Below are 19065 nucleotides of genomic sequence, written 5' to 3' on the forward strand. Positions count from 1 at the left end.
CCCCCACGAGGCCAATGAGGGCTCCCGCTCGATTCTCTAGAAGGGAGGGGGCGGTCAAGAGCCACCGAACGAGCTGTGACCAATCAAGGACGAGGATGGGGGAGGACTCAAGAGGAGATATGAAAGGTGCGTTGGCTTCTGGGAGTTGTAGTCTCTTGAGGGTGGAGAGACAAGGACCAATTATTGTATTGCCTGCGCTTTGTTTTGGTTTCACGCGCGACGCGGCTTTGGTCCAGTTGGGCTGTTTGGCATCTGCTTCTTCATTTTAAAATTTTTTTTAATTTTAGATTTTTTATCCCACCTTTATTATTTTTATAAATACCTCAAGGCGGGAACATACCAAATACTCCTTCCTCCTCCTATTTTCCCCACCACAACCACCCTGTGAGGTGGGCTGGGGTGAGAGAGTGACTGGCCCAAGGTCACCCAGCCGGCTTTCAGGCCTAAGGCGGGACTAGAACTCATTGTCTCCTGGATTCTAGCCTGCAGCCTTAACCACTACGTATATTGGCATCCTGCTTCTCAAAGGAAAAAGCTTGCAGAGAACAATGTTTCCTGGCTGTGCTTGGACAATGAGACACAGGACTGAAAAGTAGTTTACTTCTTTAATCCAACACAACTTTGGTCTATCTCTGAAAAGCACTTTCCAAAGTTACAGCCACTAGTTGCCTTTGATCTGATTGGAAGGGGAAATGATTAAAAAGGGAAAGTCAGTCTATTCACTATATTGAAGTCATGGAATTGAGTTTCAATTATACTGAAACAATTAAACCCAGTTTAGATTTGGACAAGGGCCCCTTCACATCTTGCACACCGCTGCTCTAGGTTCTGCCAACTCAATAGTAAAGACCAGATGGGAATGAAAGAGGCTTTGTAACTATCTGTTTTTATTATTTTCACATTTGGAGAGGTTCCATAGATCGGTGAAAGTTGCATGTCTACAGTTTATGCAAAAATGTTTAGATTCAGTCCAAGCTTGCTTAAGTTCAAAGTCTTCTGCTAACAATTGATGGGAAAGATATTCCTCTGTCTGAAAGCTGAAAAATCGCTCACTGGAAGCAATGTAGAAAATAGTGAAATAAAACCATGGCCTGAAGTTCCAATGCACAGCAGCTCTAGCCTCTGAAACAAATTTTGGAGCTGGTATATATCCAAACCCAGCAAGGACAGCGAGGTTGAAACTGCGATATGCTGAGAGTTGCAACTTGATTTAATTAACACAATGTTGTATTTACTGTAAGGTCATCAAAATAAGCAGCTCTGCCAACTTTTTAACTGCAGCAGTTGCTGGTAGTGTAAAAAAAAAATTCCACCATGAACCGTGGATCTCTCTCTCTCTGTGTTTCCTTAGGGAAAGAAGTCCTCTTTGGATGTCTGTAAGGAGAAGTTAGGGAAATTGATCCTCCACATCCTCATTTTCTGAGAAAGCTGAAAAGCTGCATTTGTATCATGTCCTTAACCATGTTTGGCCTAACAGTGGTTTATAGGATTAACCAATGTTCTAGGTTTCCACAACACGCAAAACCATAAAGGAACCATACAGGCTAGGTTTGTGTGACATGCTATGTTGTGTGGTTTAGTGAGTTTAGTGAGACCTAGAAATACAGCCTATGAGGCATTGGCTGTTTTCTTTATTTTATCTGCATAGCAACCCTGCCACATAGGCTAGGCTAAGAGAGCACGGTCTAAATCATTCACCAAGATTCAGAGCAGAGGAAAAAAATAGAAAAAGCTGGAAGGGATCACAGAGGTCATTTAAGCCAACCTCCTGCTAGTATAGACTCCATGAAAGAATTTTGGACAAATGGATTCCTAGCTTCTGTGATACCACTTCTTGTTCTATTCTATGACACGTCTTACCCTCAAGAAATTCCTGACAGTAATGCGATTTGAACTCTGATCCTCTGGAACCAAGGCTTTTTAAAAAAATAATTTTATTGAGCTGTAATACAGCAACAGCCAACATTTCTTAAATCCACTCAAGCCATCCATGAGAGGTGGTGGTCCACAGTCACCTCTTCAGGATGATTTAATTGATTTTCCTGTGCCCTGTGAAAAGGTTGGACAGGACCATCTGTGAGGTCTCCTCCAACTTTCCAGTTTTGTGATTCTACAGCATGATTCTGTGACTCCCTACTTTTTGAGCAAAACCTAACGAAGTCTAGCTTTCTCCAAGCCTGGGTCCCAAATCAGGCCTAACTACAGCTCCCATGATTCAATTAATTATACATCTCCCTTTACTCATTTGCACTCTCGCACCAGAGAGCTAAAATATTAATTGGTCTGGACCTCATTGTAGAAGCCTCAAGACCTCCCATGGATGGGGGGGTGGTTGTTTGTTTGTTTATTTATTAAATTTTGCCACTGTCCATCTCCCCCCAAAGGAGGGATTCTGGGAGGTTTACAACAATGATAAAAGCATCGGATATTATAAACACAAATAAATATCGAATACAGTATAACAATATAATATAAAACATAAATACAATATAGCTTAGTATTACAGCAGTTATATTCCATATTGTGGTTATATTCCATACTGACCACTGGGATAATCCCCATAGAGCAGTGTTTTTCAACCTTGGCAACTTTAAGTTGTGTGGCTATGCTGGCTGGGGAATTCTGGGAGTTGAAGTCCACACATCTTCAAGTTGCATGGTTGAGAAACACTGCCATAAAGGGTATAATATGTAAGACCTAACACATGAGGACTATCTGTGTTGGACAAATTCCAACAAGAACAAAACAGGTCATATAGTGCCACCTAGTGTTCACTTTGGCCACCTAATGAGAAGACAGGACACCCTGGAGAAGATGCTGATGCTGGGGAGAGTGGAGGGCAAAAGGAAGAAGGGCCGACCAAGGGCAAAGGGGATGGATGATATTCTAGAGGTGACGGACTCGTCCCTGGGGGAGCTGGGGGTGGTGACGACCGACAGGAGGCTCTGGCGTGGGCTGGTCCATGAAGTCACAAGGAGTCGGAAGCGACTAAATGAATAAACAACAAAGGGACATCCATGTTGGGTCAAATCATAAGGACCATAAGGAAGGCTGAGCGAAGGAAGATCGATGCTTTTGAACTGTGGTGTTGGAGGAAAATCCTGAGAGTGCCTTGGACTGCGAGAAGATCAAACCAGTCCATCCTCCAGGAAATTAAGCCAGACTGCTCACTTGAGGGAACGATATTAAGGCAAAACTGAAATACTTTGGCCACCTAATGAGAAGACAGGACAGCCTGGAGAAGGTGCTGATGCTGTGGAGAGTGGAGGGCAAAAGGAAGAGGGGCCGACCAAGGGCAAGGTGGATGGATGATATTCTGGAGGGGACGGACTCGTCCCTGGGGGAGCTGGGGGTGGTGACGACCGGCAGGAAGTTCTGGCATGGGCTGGTCCATGAAGTCACGAAGAGTTGGAAGCGACTAAACGAATAAACAACAATAAGCACTCAGTAGGGAATATAACTGCTGTCACTTCCATGATTCTCAGCCTACAGGTAGTCCTCACTTAACGACCACAATTGGGACGGGAATTTTGGTTGCTAAGTGAAGTGGTACTTTACGACCTTTTTGCAGAGGTCATTAAGCAAAACACTGTGGTTGTTAAGCAAACCACATGGTCGTTAAGCGAATCAAGTGGTTCCCCACTGATTTTGCTTGTCAGAAGCCAGCTGGGAAGGTCAAAAATGGTGATCACATGACCACAGGACGCTGCAACAGTCATAAATGCAAACTGGTTGCCAAGCGCCCAAATCGTGATCATGTGACCGTGGGAACGCTTCAACAACCGTAAGTGTGAGGACCAGTCATAAGTTGGTTTTTCCAGAACTGCCGTAAGTCTGAACCACCACTAAACGAATGGTTGTTAAGCGAGGACCACCTGTACATGGCAGAGGGGTAATAGCAATGGAAGCCATAGTCCAGGGAAAGCAGAGACAGGGAAAGGCTTCTGGATGTTAAAGAAAAGGAGATTAATTCTGTCAAAGGGATGGATGGTCTTTGAGGGGTGGGGAGAATTCAGCTGAGGTTTTAATCGATACCTCAAAAAAAGTGTCCAAGATCTTGTCAGTGGTGGAAGCCTGTGACTGGAACTGCTGTTGGTTGTTCTCAATAGCCGTCATCAACTGGAAGTAACTATAGAGATGCTGCCATTCTCTGAAAGAGGCCAAAAAAGAAAAAAAAAATGCTTCTTTTGCAGCTGCTGGGACCACCTTCTCCCACTTAGGGATCCCTGGAAAATCTAATTTCAGGGAAGAAAAGCAAGCTTAGGTTTCCGTCAACAACGCCTAGAAACCAGCTTAAAAAAAAAAACTCAGATTCCCCCATCTCTTCTCACATGTCATGAGCACTGATGGCGAGCAGGAGGGGGCCCCTATCCAGGGGGGAAAACGCAGGCGTAGTACTGAGGAATTAAGCAGCCATTCAAAGAGACACAGATCAGACCCGCCTTGACTTTCGGGGTTTATCTGTCTGGGTTTTCCCACGCTTCTCCAGTTTGTTAGGATTCTGTTTATGTAGCAGTAATAAACACTAGAGACCTGCTCCTCGTCTCAGCGTGGTTCCTGGCTGTTAGGGCATCACATCCGTGAGATCACCCCGCACGTCTCAGTAGCTCTGAGCACAACAGGCTGATCAACAGTTAGAGTCATTAGGGTTTGCACAATGACCCCTAAGCTAAGGCCAGTGCAATCACGAGCACCACCCATTTGGTATGAACTCTGCTGCTGCCTACTTTTTTTGCCGTTTTCTAGTAATTTATAGGAGTCCCTTAGCCCTGGAAGTTCATTCTGAGGCACGAGATACCCCAAATTAGGACAGGCTGCTTCCTGCCAGAAAGCCTGGCTCTCAATCTCACCGGTCAGTCAGCTCAAGGGTGCCGTATTTGTCCATCATTGTCTTCCTGAAAAGGTTTTCTTCTTCCTCTTCTTTTAACTTGGCCTCTGCATCCAGCAAAGATGAGAAAAGGGGTCTAGTTAGCAGGGTGTTCAGTCTACAGTCTACATCAGCATTTCTCAACCTAGGCCACTTGAAATTGGGTGGACTTCAACTCCCAGAATTCCCCAGCCAGCATGGCTGGCTGGGGAATTCTGGGAGTTGAAGTCCACCCATCTTCAAGTGGCCAAGGTTGAGGAACACTGGTCTACATAGTTCATCTTGCCTCCACCCGCCCTTTGCATGGAATGGCAGAGGCTGGAAGCTGGGATGCTGTTAACCCTGCGAGGTAGTCCAATCAAGAAGCATAACCAGGAGTCCTAGCTTTATTATAAGGCTTCATTAACAGAATCTTGCAAGACTGAAAGTATTTGTCCCCTCCTTTCCTTTTACTCTCTGGAAAACTAGGGAGGGTCCCTTCTGAGATGCTTCCCACGCCTCCTCTCCTTCTGCGGGCTGGGATATTTTTTACACGCGGGTTGTCCCGTCTGCAGCTCTCCCCACTGTCTCTCAAGGCCATTCCCACATGCCACTACAGGCGCACAACTTTCTGGCAACAAGGTGTGCCTGTTGGGGTGGGGGAATCCTTAAAATCCATAAGGGATGTGGACAGGACACCCCAACATTTGTACCTTTGGCTTGCTCATTGCAGGGTTCAGGAAGGTTTAAGGGGTAGCGAGAGTTATTGAATTCTGCCAGGAGATGCTTGGGAATTTGCAACCCCCCCTCCATCAGCTAATCTCAAGATGTCCCTGCAACGCTAAGTCAAAATTAATCTCCTGAGATAAACAGGGCATCTTCTTGCCTTATTTATTTATTCATTAGACTGACATCCCACTTTGATTTTGTACAACTCATAATGCTCCCTTCTCCTATTTTCCCCACAAAACGACCCTGTGAGTGGGCCAGGTGGGGAGGAAGCCCTGGCCCCAAGTCACCCAGCTGGCTTCCTTGCCTAAGGGCTGCCCAGAATTCACCGTCTCCTGGTTTCTAGTTCAGCATTTTCACTGCTACACCAAACTGGCCTTCATCTGCCCATGGGCCGGGCCCCAGTCCTGACTAAGCCATATCCTTCGTTCAAATTTGTGACAGGCCGCCCCTGCCCACCCCAATTTGACCATCACCTGCTTGCTTGCTGGCAACATCTTCTGCAGTGCTCTCCTTTAGCTGGATCATTTTTTGCTAATTAAAGAGCGAGGGAAATAAAGTCAGAAATGGCAGGAAGGGATGGGGAGGTGGATGGACAGGAAACGATTCTTGCTTCTGGTCCACTCTTAAAAAACAACCTCACAGCTTGGACTAGGGCCAAACCAGTGAAGTTGGTTGACCAACAATAATCTCCATCATCCTCCCAACTAGCATGGTAGGTAGACTACCTTAATCTTCTTGAGCAGCATGGCGAATAGACTACATTTACCATAATCCCCAGTAAGTATGGATGATCACCACACTTCCCCTCACCTTCAATCAGCATGGGTGAGGGACTACATTTCCCATCATCCCTACTCAGTGTGGCTGATAAGTACACTTCCCATCCTGTCATTGTAGCCGTTTGACTATACTTCCCATCACCCCCAGTCAACATGGCTGATGGACTACACCTCCTATCATCCCCAGTCAGCATGACTGATGGATCATCCAGTCGGTGTTGCTGATGGCCCACAGATCCCATCACCCCAGTCTCCATAACTGGATTATCCTTCCCATCACCCCAGTCAGTATGGCTGTTGCCTACACGTTCCCCACTCCAGTCAGCCTGGCTGATGGACTACATTTCCCATCATCCCCAGGCAGCATGGCTGATGACCTGCAGCTTCTATCACTCACGCACACACACACACACATGTACACACACATCAGAACTGGTGATCTACAGACGTTATTGAGCAAAGTTACCAATGGGCAGGATTCCCATTGGCCTGCAGGCCTTGAGAGCAATAGATAACATCTCCCAAGCTGGTGGAGGATGATGGGAGTGGCAGTCGGAGGTCTGGTCGAGTTTCTCCACTCAGTTTCCAGTCTCCCTTCCTTCACCCTCAACCCACCTCATTGTTTTAAATATACAGGTAGTCCTCACTTAACAACCATTTGTTTAGTAACAGTTTGGACTTACAACGGTGCTGAAAAAAAACAACTTATAACAGGTCCTCACACTTATGACTGTTGCAGCATCCCCGTGGTCACATGATCATGATTGAGGCACTTGGCAACTGGTTTGCATTTACAAATACCACAGCATCCCATGGCCATGTGATCGCCATTTTCTACCTTCCCAGCTGGCTTCTGGCAAGCAAAACCAATGGGGAACTGCATGATTCACTTAACAACCACGTAGTTTGCTTAATAACTGCTGCAAAAAAGTTCGTAAAATTGGGTCAGATTCACTTAATGACTCCTTTGCTTAGCAACCAAACTTTCAGGCTCAATTGTGGTCATTAAGCGAGGTCTACCTGTACAATCATGTTTTGGATTTATGCATCTTCCTCCAAATGGGCACCCCAGGGTAATTGTTCACCTCCTTCCCTCCTCCCCACCCCCACCCCCCAAAAAAGACAAGGATTGACCTTCAGTTTCTTCTTCTCCTGGCGTTTGAGGAGGGACATCTGAAAATTATCCACCAGGACTGCAATCACCAGGCTGCAAGTGGGAGGTTGGGGCATGTGTTAACCCCCTATTTTGGGGTGTGGCATAATACAGCGTCTAGTAAATTGACCCCACGCTAAAAGACATAAATAGATAGAATTAAACTTCTGTTTCCTAAAAAAGCTGCTTCTATATGTTTCTTTTTATACAATGGCCAATGGTTAAAAACTGGTCAGCAAGTGTATCATTCAACAGAAGGGTCATTTAGGTAGGAAGATAGTTTTAGCCACCAGATCATTATCTGATTTGCTGGCTAGACCCATATATTGGAGATGGAGCATTTTGCTGATTGGGCAAAACCCTAAAGGTTGGTTTCACTTGCTGTGTTCTATAAAATTGGGAAGATCGTGTTTGGGAAGGGAGGAGGAAGAGGAGGGATCAAGAAGGAAGCCCTGCCTAACAACATCCAAACCAAAGGCCCAGATTAGTTCTGTCCAATCATCAATCTCTCCAATCCAACACCTTTGGCACATGCAAGATTGCATGGGCTCATATCAACTCTTATGTTCTTGGGACAACCACAAGGTTTTGTATCTCTGATGTTGGACAGGAAGATCCGTAACACCTTTCCCGGCTGGGGAATTCTGGGAGTTGAATTACCACCCCTCTCAGCTCACAACAATTTTTAAAAAATAAGGAGGTTTAATTGCAGCCTGGGAGGAAAGGATGTAGTTGCTAGGGGTTCTCCCCCTCTAGGGATATTTTGAAAGACCACATAATATTGATATTTTTGGAACAGTTTTAAATCCTGTTTCAGTAACCACAATGGGCATGCTTTTGGTATAAGCCCCCCTTATCCTCCTTGGCAACTTTTCTCGTTTTTTTTTCCTTCGGATCAGCCACAGAGCTGTTAAAAGGATCAAGGTGAAAATATCAGAATCTGGGAACTCTTTAAGAAAGTTGTACGCTGTTTGTTCCTCAACAGCCCACCTGCATTCCCTTTGAGCATCTGGATGGTTTCGCCTGGGCCATACTTACTTGAGAAGCAAAAAATATTCCACAAGGATATAGATGATTAGAAAAATAATAATATACCAGGCTCCTGGAAGGAAGGAAGAAAGGGAATACGGTATGGAGGGATATTCCGGATAACAGGTCGTCCATATGATCCCGGCCACTGCCCCCTTAAAGATTCGGCCGGCCTTTCTTGGCCTCTACATCTGCCAAATCCCCTTAAAACTGGGTCCAGCACCCGACATGAACCAACACCTTTCAAGTTCAATTTGAATAACGTCATCTAGAACTACCCAGCAAGCCTTTGATTTAGTGCAGGTCCAAGGGCATTATGGGAACTGACTACAGCACCCAGTGATAACAGGTAAGACTTAGTGATGGAAGAAGGGGTTCCCCCAGTGCCCTTTGTCAGGACATCTAAGTCACTAGAGTAGAACCAGTTCAACCAGTTCAAGTATTTGCCCCCACGGAACTCACTACCGCTACCCTTAACTTTTGAAAGGAAAAGACAAATTCATGCACAATCAAGGGTCACAATGGCTAAGTCACAACTCACTGCTGAGCTGAAGTGTTATCCACCAGGGCTTGAACATGCAGGAACGTAGGCGATCGGTGGATTTCCCCAGCTTCATTTCCCCTCCCTCCAAGTGTCAAGTGGCTGGGGAATTCTGGGAGTTGAAGTCCACACATCTTAAAGTTGCCAGGTTTGAAAAACATTGGCTTAACACAACGTCTGAGTCCTGTACAGGTAGTCTTCACTTAACAACTATTTGTTTAGTGACGGTTCAGAACTTACAACGGCGATGAAAAAAGCAACTTGCAACCGGTCCTCACACTTAAAACTGTCACAGCATCCCCGCAGTCATGTGATCACAATTTGGGCACTTGGCAACTGATTCGCATTTATGACCATCACAGTGTCCTGTGGTCATGTGATCGCCATTTTCAACCTTCCCAACCAGCTTCTGGCAAGCAAAATCAATGGGGAACTGCGTGATTTGCTTAACAACCACGTGGTCCGCTTAATGCCCACAGTGATTCCTTTATGACTGCTGCAAAAAAGGTTGTAAAACCGGGTTGGAATTGCTTAATGACTGCTTTGCTTAGCAACCAAAATTCCGGTCCCAATTGTGGTCGTTAAGCGAGGACTACCTGCATTCATTCATTCATTACATCAATCCATACCATGCTTCGTCTGTAGCTTACCATGTTGGAGGACCCCAGGCATTATGGGGTGCAAATCTCAGTTTACAGCTTCACCTGATGTATGAAATTACCCGCTGCAGTTGAGTCGTTATACCGTAGTTGAACAAACCATGGCTTCTTGTGCTGCAGAAACTGAGGGGGGAAGTGGCACCTTGGGGGATGAATCCCCACCCCCGACTTAACAAATTCTTACTTCTCCCTACCTGCATTGTAGCAGGTAAGATAGATAAGCGACCAGTCGTCCAACGTGAAAAGCTGAAAAAGGGTGAAGATGGTTCTGAAGAGATCCCCAAAATGTTTCGGATCCACTTCATTGAACATGTCCCGCAGCACCACAGAAGACATGACTGAGGGTTGGGAGTCAGGGGGGTTAAGGAAGAGACAGCAATTCTCAGGGACAAAGAGGGGTGGAAGAGATGCATGGGTTTCAAACCTGTGATTCCATCTGTTTTAAACGTGGGGCACATCTAGGAGGACGTGGAGGCTGCTGATTCAAGCAGGGATAAGAAAGTGGGAGTTTTCTGTGAAATTGACTAGGATATGTTCAGAAATTGACTCAACTCCTAAAATTGGGTGGTGGAATTGGCTAGAAATCTGGCTGGCTGTGAACAGGCCGGCCAAGTTTCGGCTTAATTTCTGTGCAGATCTCTGGTTCACAAACAATCAATGCACTTTACACAGACAGTTGTGGTGCACAATTGCAAGGCGCAAGGCACACACAGTCCATGCACTTTGATTAAAATGCACTGATTATGGTCCATTAACACTCACACACACACACACACACACTGCTTCCTAGGGCTGAGAGTGTGTGACTGGCCCAGGGTCACCCAGCTGGCTTCCATGTCTAAGGTGGGACTAGAACTCACGGCCTCTCAGTTTCCAGCCTGGAGCCTTAACCACTATACCACATTGGCTCTCATATCTATCTATCTATCTATCTCTCAATCTGGAAGCTGCTAAATCTCATGTGATTTCAGTATTATTGAACTATCAGGATACGTCTCCTTGTCCCTTCCTCAGCAGCAGTCAAGACTTTATTCCTAAGCCCCCCACTTTTCTTCATTTTTTTTTATCTATTCAATCGTGTCTGATTCTCAGAGTCTGCCTGGACAAGTCCCTGCAGTCTTCTTGGCAAGGTTTTTCAGAAGAGGTTTGCCATTGCCTCCTTCCTTGGGCTGAGAGGGAGTGGCTGGCCCAAGGTCACCCAGCTGGCTTTTTTGTGCCTAAGGCGGAACTCGAACTCACAGTCTTTTGGTTTCTCTCTCTCTCTGTCTCTGTCTCTGTCTCTGGAAGCTGCTAAATCTCATGTGATTTCAGTATTATTGAACTATCAGGCTTTGTGCCCAAGGTGGGACTAGAACTCACTGTCTCCCGGTTTCTAGCCTGGTGCCTTAACCACTATACCAAACCGGTTCTAACTACTCCAAACTGGCTCAAAATGATATAGGTGGTTATAAAAAAATACAGTACTTCTTTTTCAACACCTCTCCTTCTCCTCTTGTGCTTAAAACACAACCCATAGGTGTAAGCTTTACAGGTAGTCCTCGCTTAACGACCACAATTGATCCTGGAATTTTGGTTGCTAAGCAAAGCGGTCATTAAGCAAATCTGACCTGATTTTACGACATTTTTTGTGGCAGTTGTTAAGCAAATCACCACAGTCGTTAAGCATACCATGTGGCTGTTAAGTGAATCACATGGTTCCCCATTGATTTTGCTTGCCAGAAGCCCGCTCGGAAAGCTGGAAATGGCAATCATGTGACCAAGGGACTCTGTAACGGTCATAAATGCGAACCAGTTGCCAAGCACCCAAATCATGATCATGTGACAGTGGGGACACTGCAATGGTCATAAGTTTGAGGACCGGTCATAAGTCATTTTTTTCAGCATTGTCTTAAGTCCAAACTGTCACTAAACAAATGGTTGTTAAGTGAAAACTACCCGTACATTTATGTTTTAAGCACCATGGATTCTGTTTTCATAATAATAGCAGGCCAATTGAGCAGAACATTTAAAAATTAATTAATTCTCCTACTGACTCCTGTACAAAAGGGTTTTCAGTTTGGACTGGGGTGAAAAACACCATGCCCACCTAACAATACTGGCTGACTCTCAGAAATTAATAAAATAGCCTTCAAACTTAAACATGCCCCAAATCTTATGAAGTGGCTTTATCTCCAAATGTCTCTGCATTTCCACTTGAAATAAGAAGTTCGCCACATTTAATTTTATATGTGTGTGTGTGTGTGTGTGTATACAGACGCACACACATACATACACATAAAACATAAATAAAACTTAAATCTTAATTTTTAAAAAACATTTTATTTTAAAAAAACTATGGGGGTGGATATCCTACAATGCTATGCAAAATCACGCAACAATACTTACTGACTGAAAAGGTGATGGACATTTATGTAAATACTGCTCCGGTTAAAATCCCTATGGCTAAAAATTGAGACGATCCAGCTGACTTGGGGCCATGGTTCTCTCTTGGGCTGGCCTACCTCAAAGGGTTGTTGTGAGGTTAAAACTATGAGGAGAGGGGAAAGCCATCCACCCAATAGAAGAGAATCTCTGTAGCTCAGGGCTGAACTGTGGTGTCCTCGGTGTCCTCTGAGCTTGCTGGTTGGCTTGCAGACGTTTCATGACCTGACTAGGTAACATCATCAGTGCTGGTGAGGGTGGGGTTTGCTCCCTGTTTATATACCGTGGCTTGCCCTGTCAGTGTTGAGGGTTTGTGGGGTGCATGTCGGTGTTGGCGGAAATGGGGGTACAAGCAAACAACCAAGCTCAGAGAGCACCAAGGACTCCAAAGCCATCTATCTTGCTTTACACTCCGTGGAGGAAAGATGGTGTAAGCCAGTGTTTTTCAAACTTGGCAACTTTAAGCTGGGTGGACTTCAACTCCCAGGATTCCCCAGCCAGCATGCTGGCTGGGGAATCCTGGGAGTTGAAGTCCACCCTGCTTAAAGCATGCTGGCTGGGGAAATCTGGGAGATGAAGTCCACCCATCTTAAAGCATGCTGGCTTGGGAATTCTGAGAGATGAAGCCCACCCATCTTAAAGCATGCTGGCTTGGGAATTCTGGGAGATGAAGCCCACCCATCTTAAAGCATGCTGGCTGGGGAATTCTGGGAGATGAAGCCCACCCATCTTAAAGCATGCTGGCTTGGGAATTCTGGGAGATGAAGCCCACCCATCTTAAAGCATGCTGGCTTGGGAATTCTGAGAGATGAAGCCCACCCATCTTAAAGCATGCTGGCTTGGGAATTCTGGGAGATGAAGCCCACCCATCTTAAAGCATGCTGGCTGGGGAATTCTGGGAGATGAAGCCCACCCATCTTAAAGCATGCTGGCTTGGGAATTCTGGGAGATGAAGTCCACCCATCTTAAAGCATGCTGGCTTGGGAATTCTGAGAGATGAAGCCCACCCATCTTAAAGCATGCTGGCTTGGGAATTCTGGGAGATGAAGCCCACCCATCTTAAAGCATGCTGGCTGGGGAATTCTGGGAGTTGAAGCCCACTGTCCTAACAGCCAGGAACCACGCTGAGACAAGGAACAGGTCTCTAGTGTTTTATAACTGCTACATAACAGAAAATCCTAACAAACTGAAGAAGCGTGGGAAAAACCCAGCCATATAAACCCCAAAGGTTAAGGCGGGCCTGATCTGTGTCTCTTGGAATGGCTACCTAATTCCTCAGTGCTACGCATGCGCTTTACAGCCTGGCTGGGAGCCCCCTGCTCGCCATCCTTACTCATGACACCCACCCATCTTAAAGCATGCTGGCTGGGGAATCCTGGGAGTTGAGGCCCACCCATCTTAAAGTTGCCAAGTTTGAAAAACCCTGGTACAAGCAGAGAGACTAAACTAACAAATGCTTTTGATTAGATAGATACCCCCATCAGCTTCCCCCGGTCCCCACCCTGTTCCTTGCTGGGAGGATACATAAGAAAGAGAACATGAGAAGAATGATTGCTCCAATGGACTGGAAAGAAAGTGCAAATGTGCCTGTGATTTCTTGCAGATGCTCCGTCACCCTATAAGAAAACCAGCAAAAAAAATAAAAATAAACAGAGCAATTATTAAAGGTGTCCTTTCCCCTGGCAGAGCCCTGTGGTTTGACAGCCAACCTCTTCAGTTACTGAATTTGGTGTCCCCAAAGATTGGCCTGTCCTGATTTGTTAGGATGGGCCTGTATTATTGTCCCCGAGTGGGGAGAGCGGGGGAAATGCTCCCTCCGAGGACTTCCGGTTCGACTCTCGGTCAGTTGGTGGATTTTGGTGCTGACCGGAGGGTGAGGAGGAAACGGATGGCCCGGATGGCGCGAACCCCCTTGATGATCTTGAGGATCCGAAAGAGCGGGATCGAGTTGCCTCGGGGTCCCTGCCCGCTGGAGATGAGCAGCGAGAGGACAAAATCCAACACCGTCATGATCATGATGAAGAAATCTGGGCAGGGAAGAGGAAGGAGGGGAAAAGAAGAAATAAAGGGAAATCCACCACCTTGTCGGCTGAGCTGCCAGTGAGGGGTAAAGGCATTCCCAGAGTATGTGCAGAGGGCACCGGGGCCTGTCTTTTCTCTCATGCCCATTTTATTTTATTTTATACTTCAAATTTAGTTACCGTCCACCTCGCTCAGAGAGCGACTCTGGGCCCTGTTTTTAAGATAATATTCATTTCATATCAGCTAATTAAAAAAAACGAGTTATTAGTACCCACCTTTGTACTAAATCAAAAGCATAATCTTCAAAGAGTTGGGTTACGTTGGTTGCAGTGTCAGAAAATACCCAGATTGACTAAAATGACAGAAATGTCTATTTCTTCCAAATAATATGAATTAACATGTTATATGATATAACATGAATATAATATGTTATTTTCATGTTGGATAAATACAGGCAGTGAGTGGGTCATACCATGTCTAAGTCATGCTTGGTTTAATCCTAGTTTATTGTATGAACCAGTTTTCTAAACCAGACTGGTTTTGTCCAGCATCTTTTATGTGGCCTCATACAGGTAGTCCTCATTTAATGACCAAAATTACAGGTAGTCCTCATTTAATGACCACAATTGGAACCGGAATTTCAGTTGCTAAGGGAAGTGGTCATTAAGTGAATCCAGCCCAATTTTACAACTTTTTTTTGGCAGTCGTTAAGTGAACCACATGATCATTAAGCGAATCACACAGTTCCCCATTGATTTTGCTAGCCAGAAGCAGGCTGGGAAGGTCAAAAATGTTGATCACGTGACCACGGGATGCTGCGAGGGTCATAAATGTAAACCTGTTGCCAAGCACCCAAACCACGATCACGTGACTGCGGGGATACTGTGACAGTCATAGGTGTGAGAACCGGTCGTTAAGTTGTTTCTTATAACACCGTTGTAAGTCTGAACCGTCAGTAAACGGACAATTGTTAAGTGAGGACTACCTGTACTGTAAATATGCCTAGATGCAAAATAGCAGATACATTTCTGCACATCCACAGAGTTTTTTAAGGCTTCACTCAACAGGCTGCCAGTAATTTGGTTGGAGACCTCAAAAAAAATTTACAAGGGCCAATAGGGCCACAGGCCGTACTTCTGGAATCACTGAAACCATGGCCTGGTTTCAACCACCACGCTAGGCTAAAATCCAACACGCGGCATTCCGTAGGTGAATGCTCCCGTTTGGTCCAGGCTTGTACCCATTGCGATCCTGCCGTTGTGACTTCCCCCGTCCCTTGATCCGATGACTCACCAATGTTGTTCCAGCGGTCACGGAAATAGTCGAAGTCTGTTGCAATAAATTTCAGAATGGCCTCCAGTACGTAGACACAAAGGAAAATGGGATCCAAAGCAGAGAAGAACCACTCTAAAGAGGGGGTGAAAGAGAGACCAGGAGAGCCAAGATTATGAGAGAGATCACCCCCTGTAGTGGTCAGTGGGAATGACCTTGGGAGGGAGAGGGAAGAGCAGGGCAACGGTGGGATAAGAGGCAGCTGAGCCTGCAGAAGGAATGGGGGTGCGGCAACCGTCTCAGAAGGGACCCTCCCTAGTTCCTTGGGCTGCAAAGGCGAGGGCGGGGGAGAAGGGCTTTCAGACTTGCAAGATTCTGCTAATGGAGCCTTACAATCCTGTAAAGATAGAGCTAGTACTTCTGGATGTGTTTCTTGTCTGGACTACCTCGCAAGGCTAACACCCTCTTCCATAACAGCAGCGCCATCTTCTCTCCTCCCCTCCCCTCCCCTCCCCTCCTCTTGCATTCCTATTCCTATTTATATCTATTCCTATTTAGTTTTGTCCCCCGAGCTATCAGACTCCTGAACTCTTAATAATCCCCTCTTACTTCATGGTGGTACATGTTGTATGTCGGACCGTGATATTTATTCGGGATAATGATTAGGGGAGTGGAATTGTAAAGAATATATATTATATATTATAGTAATTATTTTTTGTGAGCCAATTGCAACGAAATTTCATTTTAATGTGCACCTTGGTGTAGAGCGGAACGACAATTAAAGTTTATTCTGTTCTGTTCTAATTCTAATTCTAATTCTATTCTATATAATTCTAATTCTATTCTTATTCTATTCTATCCTATCCTATCCTATCCTATCCTATCCTATTCTAATTCTAATTCTAATTCTAATTCTAATTCTAATTCTAATTCTATTCTTATTCTATTCTATTCTATTCTATTCTAATTCTAATTCTAATTCTAATTCTATTCTAATTCTAATTCTAATTCTATTCTATTTAATTCTATTCTATTCTATTCTATTCTATTCTATTCTATTCTATTCTAATTCTATTCTAATTCTATTCTATTCTTAATTCCATTTCCATTATTACAGGTCACAGACCCAACCCAACCTACATATCAAGACAATCTGATTAAATACAATAAAATAAAACAGGGGGATGAAAGGGTAAAGAAAAAAGAGGGAAAAATACTATATAATAAAATAAGAAAAAAAAAATCATGCTCTAACACTTTATGCAGTATTCCACACCGTACAGCCAAAAAATCAGCCCCAAATTAATGTGTCATTAATGATGCACAGGATGGGTTCTACAGGCTGCAAACACAAACTTGGTAACAGCTTGTGGTGTTTTAGGGTCTTGATCTTTGGGGTCAATAGGCCTCTTATAATAGTGCTGCTAGCAAGCTGTTAGGGCTGGACAGAATGGCATCTTGTGGGCTGACATTTGAATTTGCGTGCATAATGGTTCTTTTCCACCAGACAGTGGGAAAAGCAAAAGATTCTTCCAAACTGAGTTATAACCCAAGCAAAGAAAATCTCCTGGCCTAACCATCAACTGGACAGAGAGCCCTTTCTCCAAGTTGGAGATCCCATGGTTCTCCATATCTCCTCTATTTTCCAACCATATCTTCTAATGGAAAAGTCTCCGTTGGGATGGATGTGATTCCCACAGACGGGATTCCCATGTGGCTTAATTGGGGACAATATAGAAATGGGTCTCCTGTTGCGTTTTTCCCAGATGTTTCACAGTAGCTACTTCCTGGTCAAACCTCCAGACTTGGAATTTCTGATAGACTCCCATCCTTGTTCCAAACAAGTACGACCCCCACAGAACGTTTTGAGATCAGCCGAGATCAGCTCAGTGCTCTCATCCCCTGGGCCAACACCTCAACAGAGCTTCTTGGGAGCACTGTGAGACCCCAAGAAGACGTACGGACTCACCTCCCCGAATCTCGACCACCGCAAATGTCTGGACCACCAGCACGGTTGTATTTAAGGCCACCACGCTACAGATGAAGACGTCAAACATGAAAGAGTGTGTAAGTTGAAAGATGATCTTCCTCATTTTAACGAGATACGGGTAGACCTTTTGCCAGGAGATGTTCAGTATCTCTTGCATCGTCATGCGCCGCCGGTGGTGGTGATGATGATGAGAAGTCTTTACTAGGAGGGGAGAGGGAGCCAAGTTAGAACCGGGAGAGGAAGAAGAAAGAGAGAGAAAATGGTTTCCTCCAGACCACCTGGTCTGGAGGAAACCGTTTTCTCTCTCTTTCTTCAAGCTGCACAGGTGTGGTACAGCTGAGCAATGCAGCTTCTCCAAATTATGGAAGGACATGTTAAGTTCTTTCTTCTTCTTTCCTTCCCTTGTAATGGGAAGAAGGAACAACCTTGAGGAACAGGAGGAAGAGCGTCAACCAAGAAAACAGTCAGATAAAAGAAGTCTGAGTCTAGGCTAGAAGTGTAACCTGAGAATGCGTCTCAGACTAGTTCTCACAAAGATAAAGGGAAGGGGGGGAGCGCATTTAAACTTGCAAGATTTTGTTACTATAACCTTATACACCCTGGAGAAGATGCTGATGCTGGGGAGAGTGGAAGGCAAAAGGAAGAGGGGCCGACCAAGGGCAAGGTGGATGGATGATATTCTAGAGGTGACGGACTCATCCCTGGGGGAGCTGGGGGTGTTGACGACCGACAGGAAGCTCTGGCGTGGGCTGGTCCATGAAGCCACGAAGAGTCGGAAGCGACTAAACGAATAAACAACAACAAACCTTATACAGGTAGTCCTCACTTAATGACCATTTGTTTAGTGACAGTTCAGACTTACGACTGTGCTGAAAAACTGACTTACGATCGTCACAGTGTTCCCACGGTCACATGATCATGATTTGGGTGCTTGGCAACTGGTTCTCAGTTACGACCATTGCAGCATCCAATGGTCATGTGATCGCCATGTTTGGCCTTCCCAGCTGGCTTCCAGCAAGCAAAATCAATGGGGAACCAGGTGACTCGCTTAACCACCGTGTGGTTTGCTTAACAACCATGGTGATTCCCTTAACAACTGCTGCAAAAAGGTCATAAAATTGGGTTGGATTCACTTAATGACTGCTTCACTTAGTAACCAAAATTCCAGTCCCAGTTGTGGCCAGTCATTAAGTGAGATGTAAGACTACCTGTGAGGAAAGTGGTATTAGCATGCATGGTTTGGCTTCCTACCTTGAAGGGCTGACACCCTCCGTTGCTGTGCATGCTTGAAGATGAGAAGACTCGCACAGGCATGTGAGCAAAACCCCAAAATCATACCATTGCCAATCTGCTCAAGGCCGGCCTTATTGTCAGGCAGAAAGAAGTAACGGCCTGGGGGGCTGGCATATCCCAGGGGAGAGTCATTTTTAATTCTTTTTGAGCCTCCCAGTAGTATCTGTGAAATCTCCCAAGATAATTTTGGATGAGTCACTCTTTCTCAACCCAACCTACCTCATAAGGTTCTTGTGGAGGAGAGGATCTACGCTACCTACCCAGCCTTGAGCTGCTGGATGAAAGGCAGGATATAAATCTAAGGCATAAATATCCCACGGAATCGTAG

The 19065-nt window shown here is 45.3% G+C and overlaps 1 protein-coding gene and 1 long non-coding RNA gene across 5 annotated transcripts; both read right to left on the minus strand.

The window, feature by feature from the left end:
- Positions 1–870: 870 nt before the first annotated feature.
- On the minus strand, positions 871–5029 carry LOC134506434 (uncharacterized). Its single transcript, XR_010068813.1, has 3 exons — positions 4851–5029; positions 4036–4150; positions 871–1374 (listed from the first exon to the last, which is right to left on the minus strand). It is a non-coding gene; the product is annotated as an uncharacterized LOC134506434 (long non-coding RNA).
- Positions 5030–5833: 804 nt separating this feature from the next.
- On the minus strand, positions 5834–17619 carry CATSPER1 (cation channel sperm associated 1). 4 transcript variants are annotated; one of them, XM_063316952.1, is made up of 8 exons: positions 17424–17619; positions 15476–15589; positions 14028–14187; positions 13685–13776; positions 9934–10077; positions 8549–8612; positions 7492–7564; positions 5834–6109 (listed from the first exon to the last, which is right to left on the minus strand). In XM_063316952.1, the coding sequence occupies exons 1-8, from the start codon at positions 17605–17607 to the stop codon at positions 6005–6007; spliced, it is 936 nt and encodes a 311-aa protein (XP_063173022.1). In that variant the 5' UTR covers positions 17608–17619; the 3' UTR covers positions 5834–6004. The 4 variants fall into 4 exon arrangements, with proteins under 4 accessions (XP_063173022.1, XP_063173025.1, XP_063173024.1 ...); XM_063316955.1 differs by lacking the exon at positions 5834–6109 and having other exon boundaries at positions 7492–7646; XM_063316954.1 differs by lacking the exon at positions 5834–6109 and having other exon boundaries at positions 9924–10077.
- Positions 17620–19065: the final 1446 nt, after the last annotated feature.

Source organism: Candoia aspera, chromosome 17 (assembly GCF_035149785.1).
Source record: "Candoia aspera isolate rCanAsp1 chromosome 17, rCanAsp1.hap2, whole genome shotgun sequence".
Classification (NCBI taxonomy): domain Eukaryota; kingdom Metazoa; phylum Chordata; class Lepidosauria; order Squamata; family Boidae; genus Candoia; species Candoia aspera.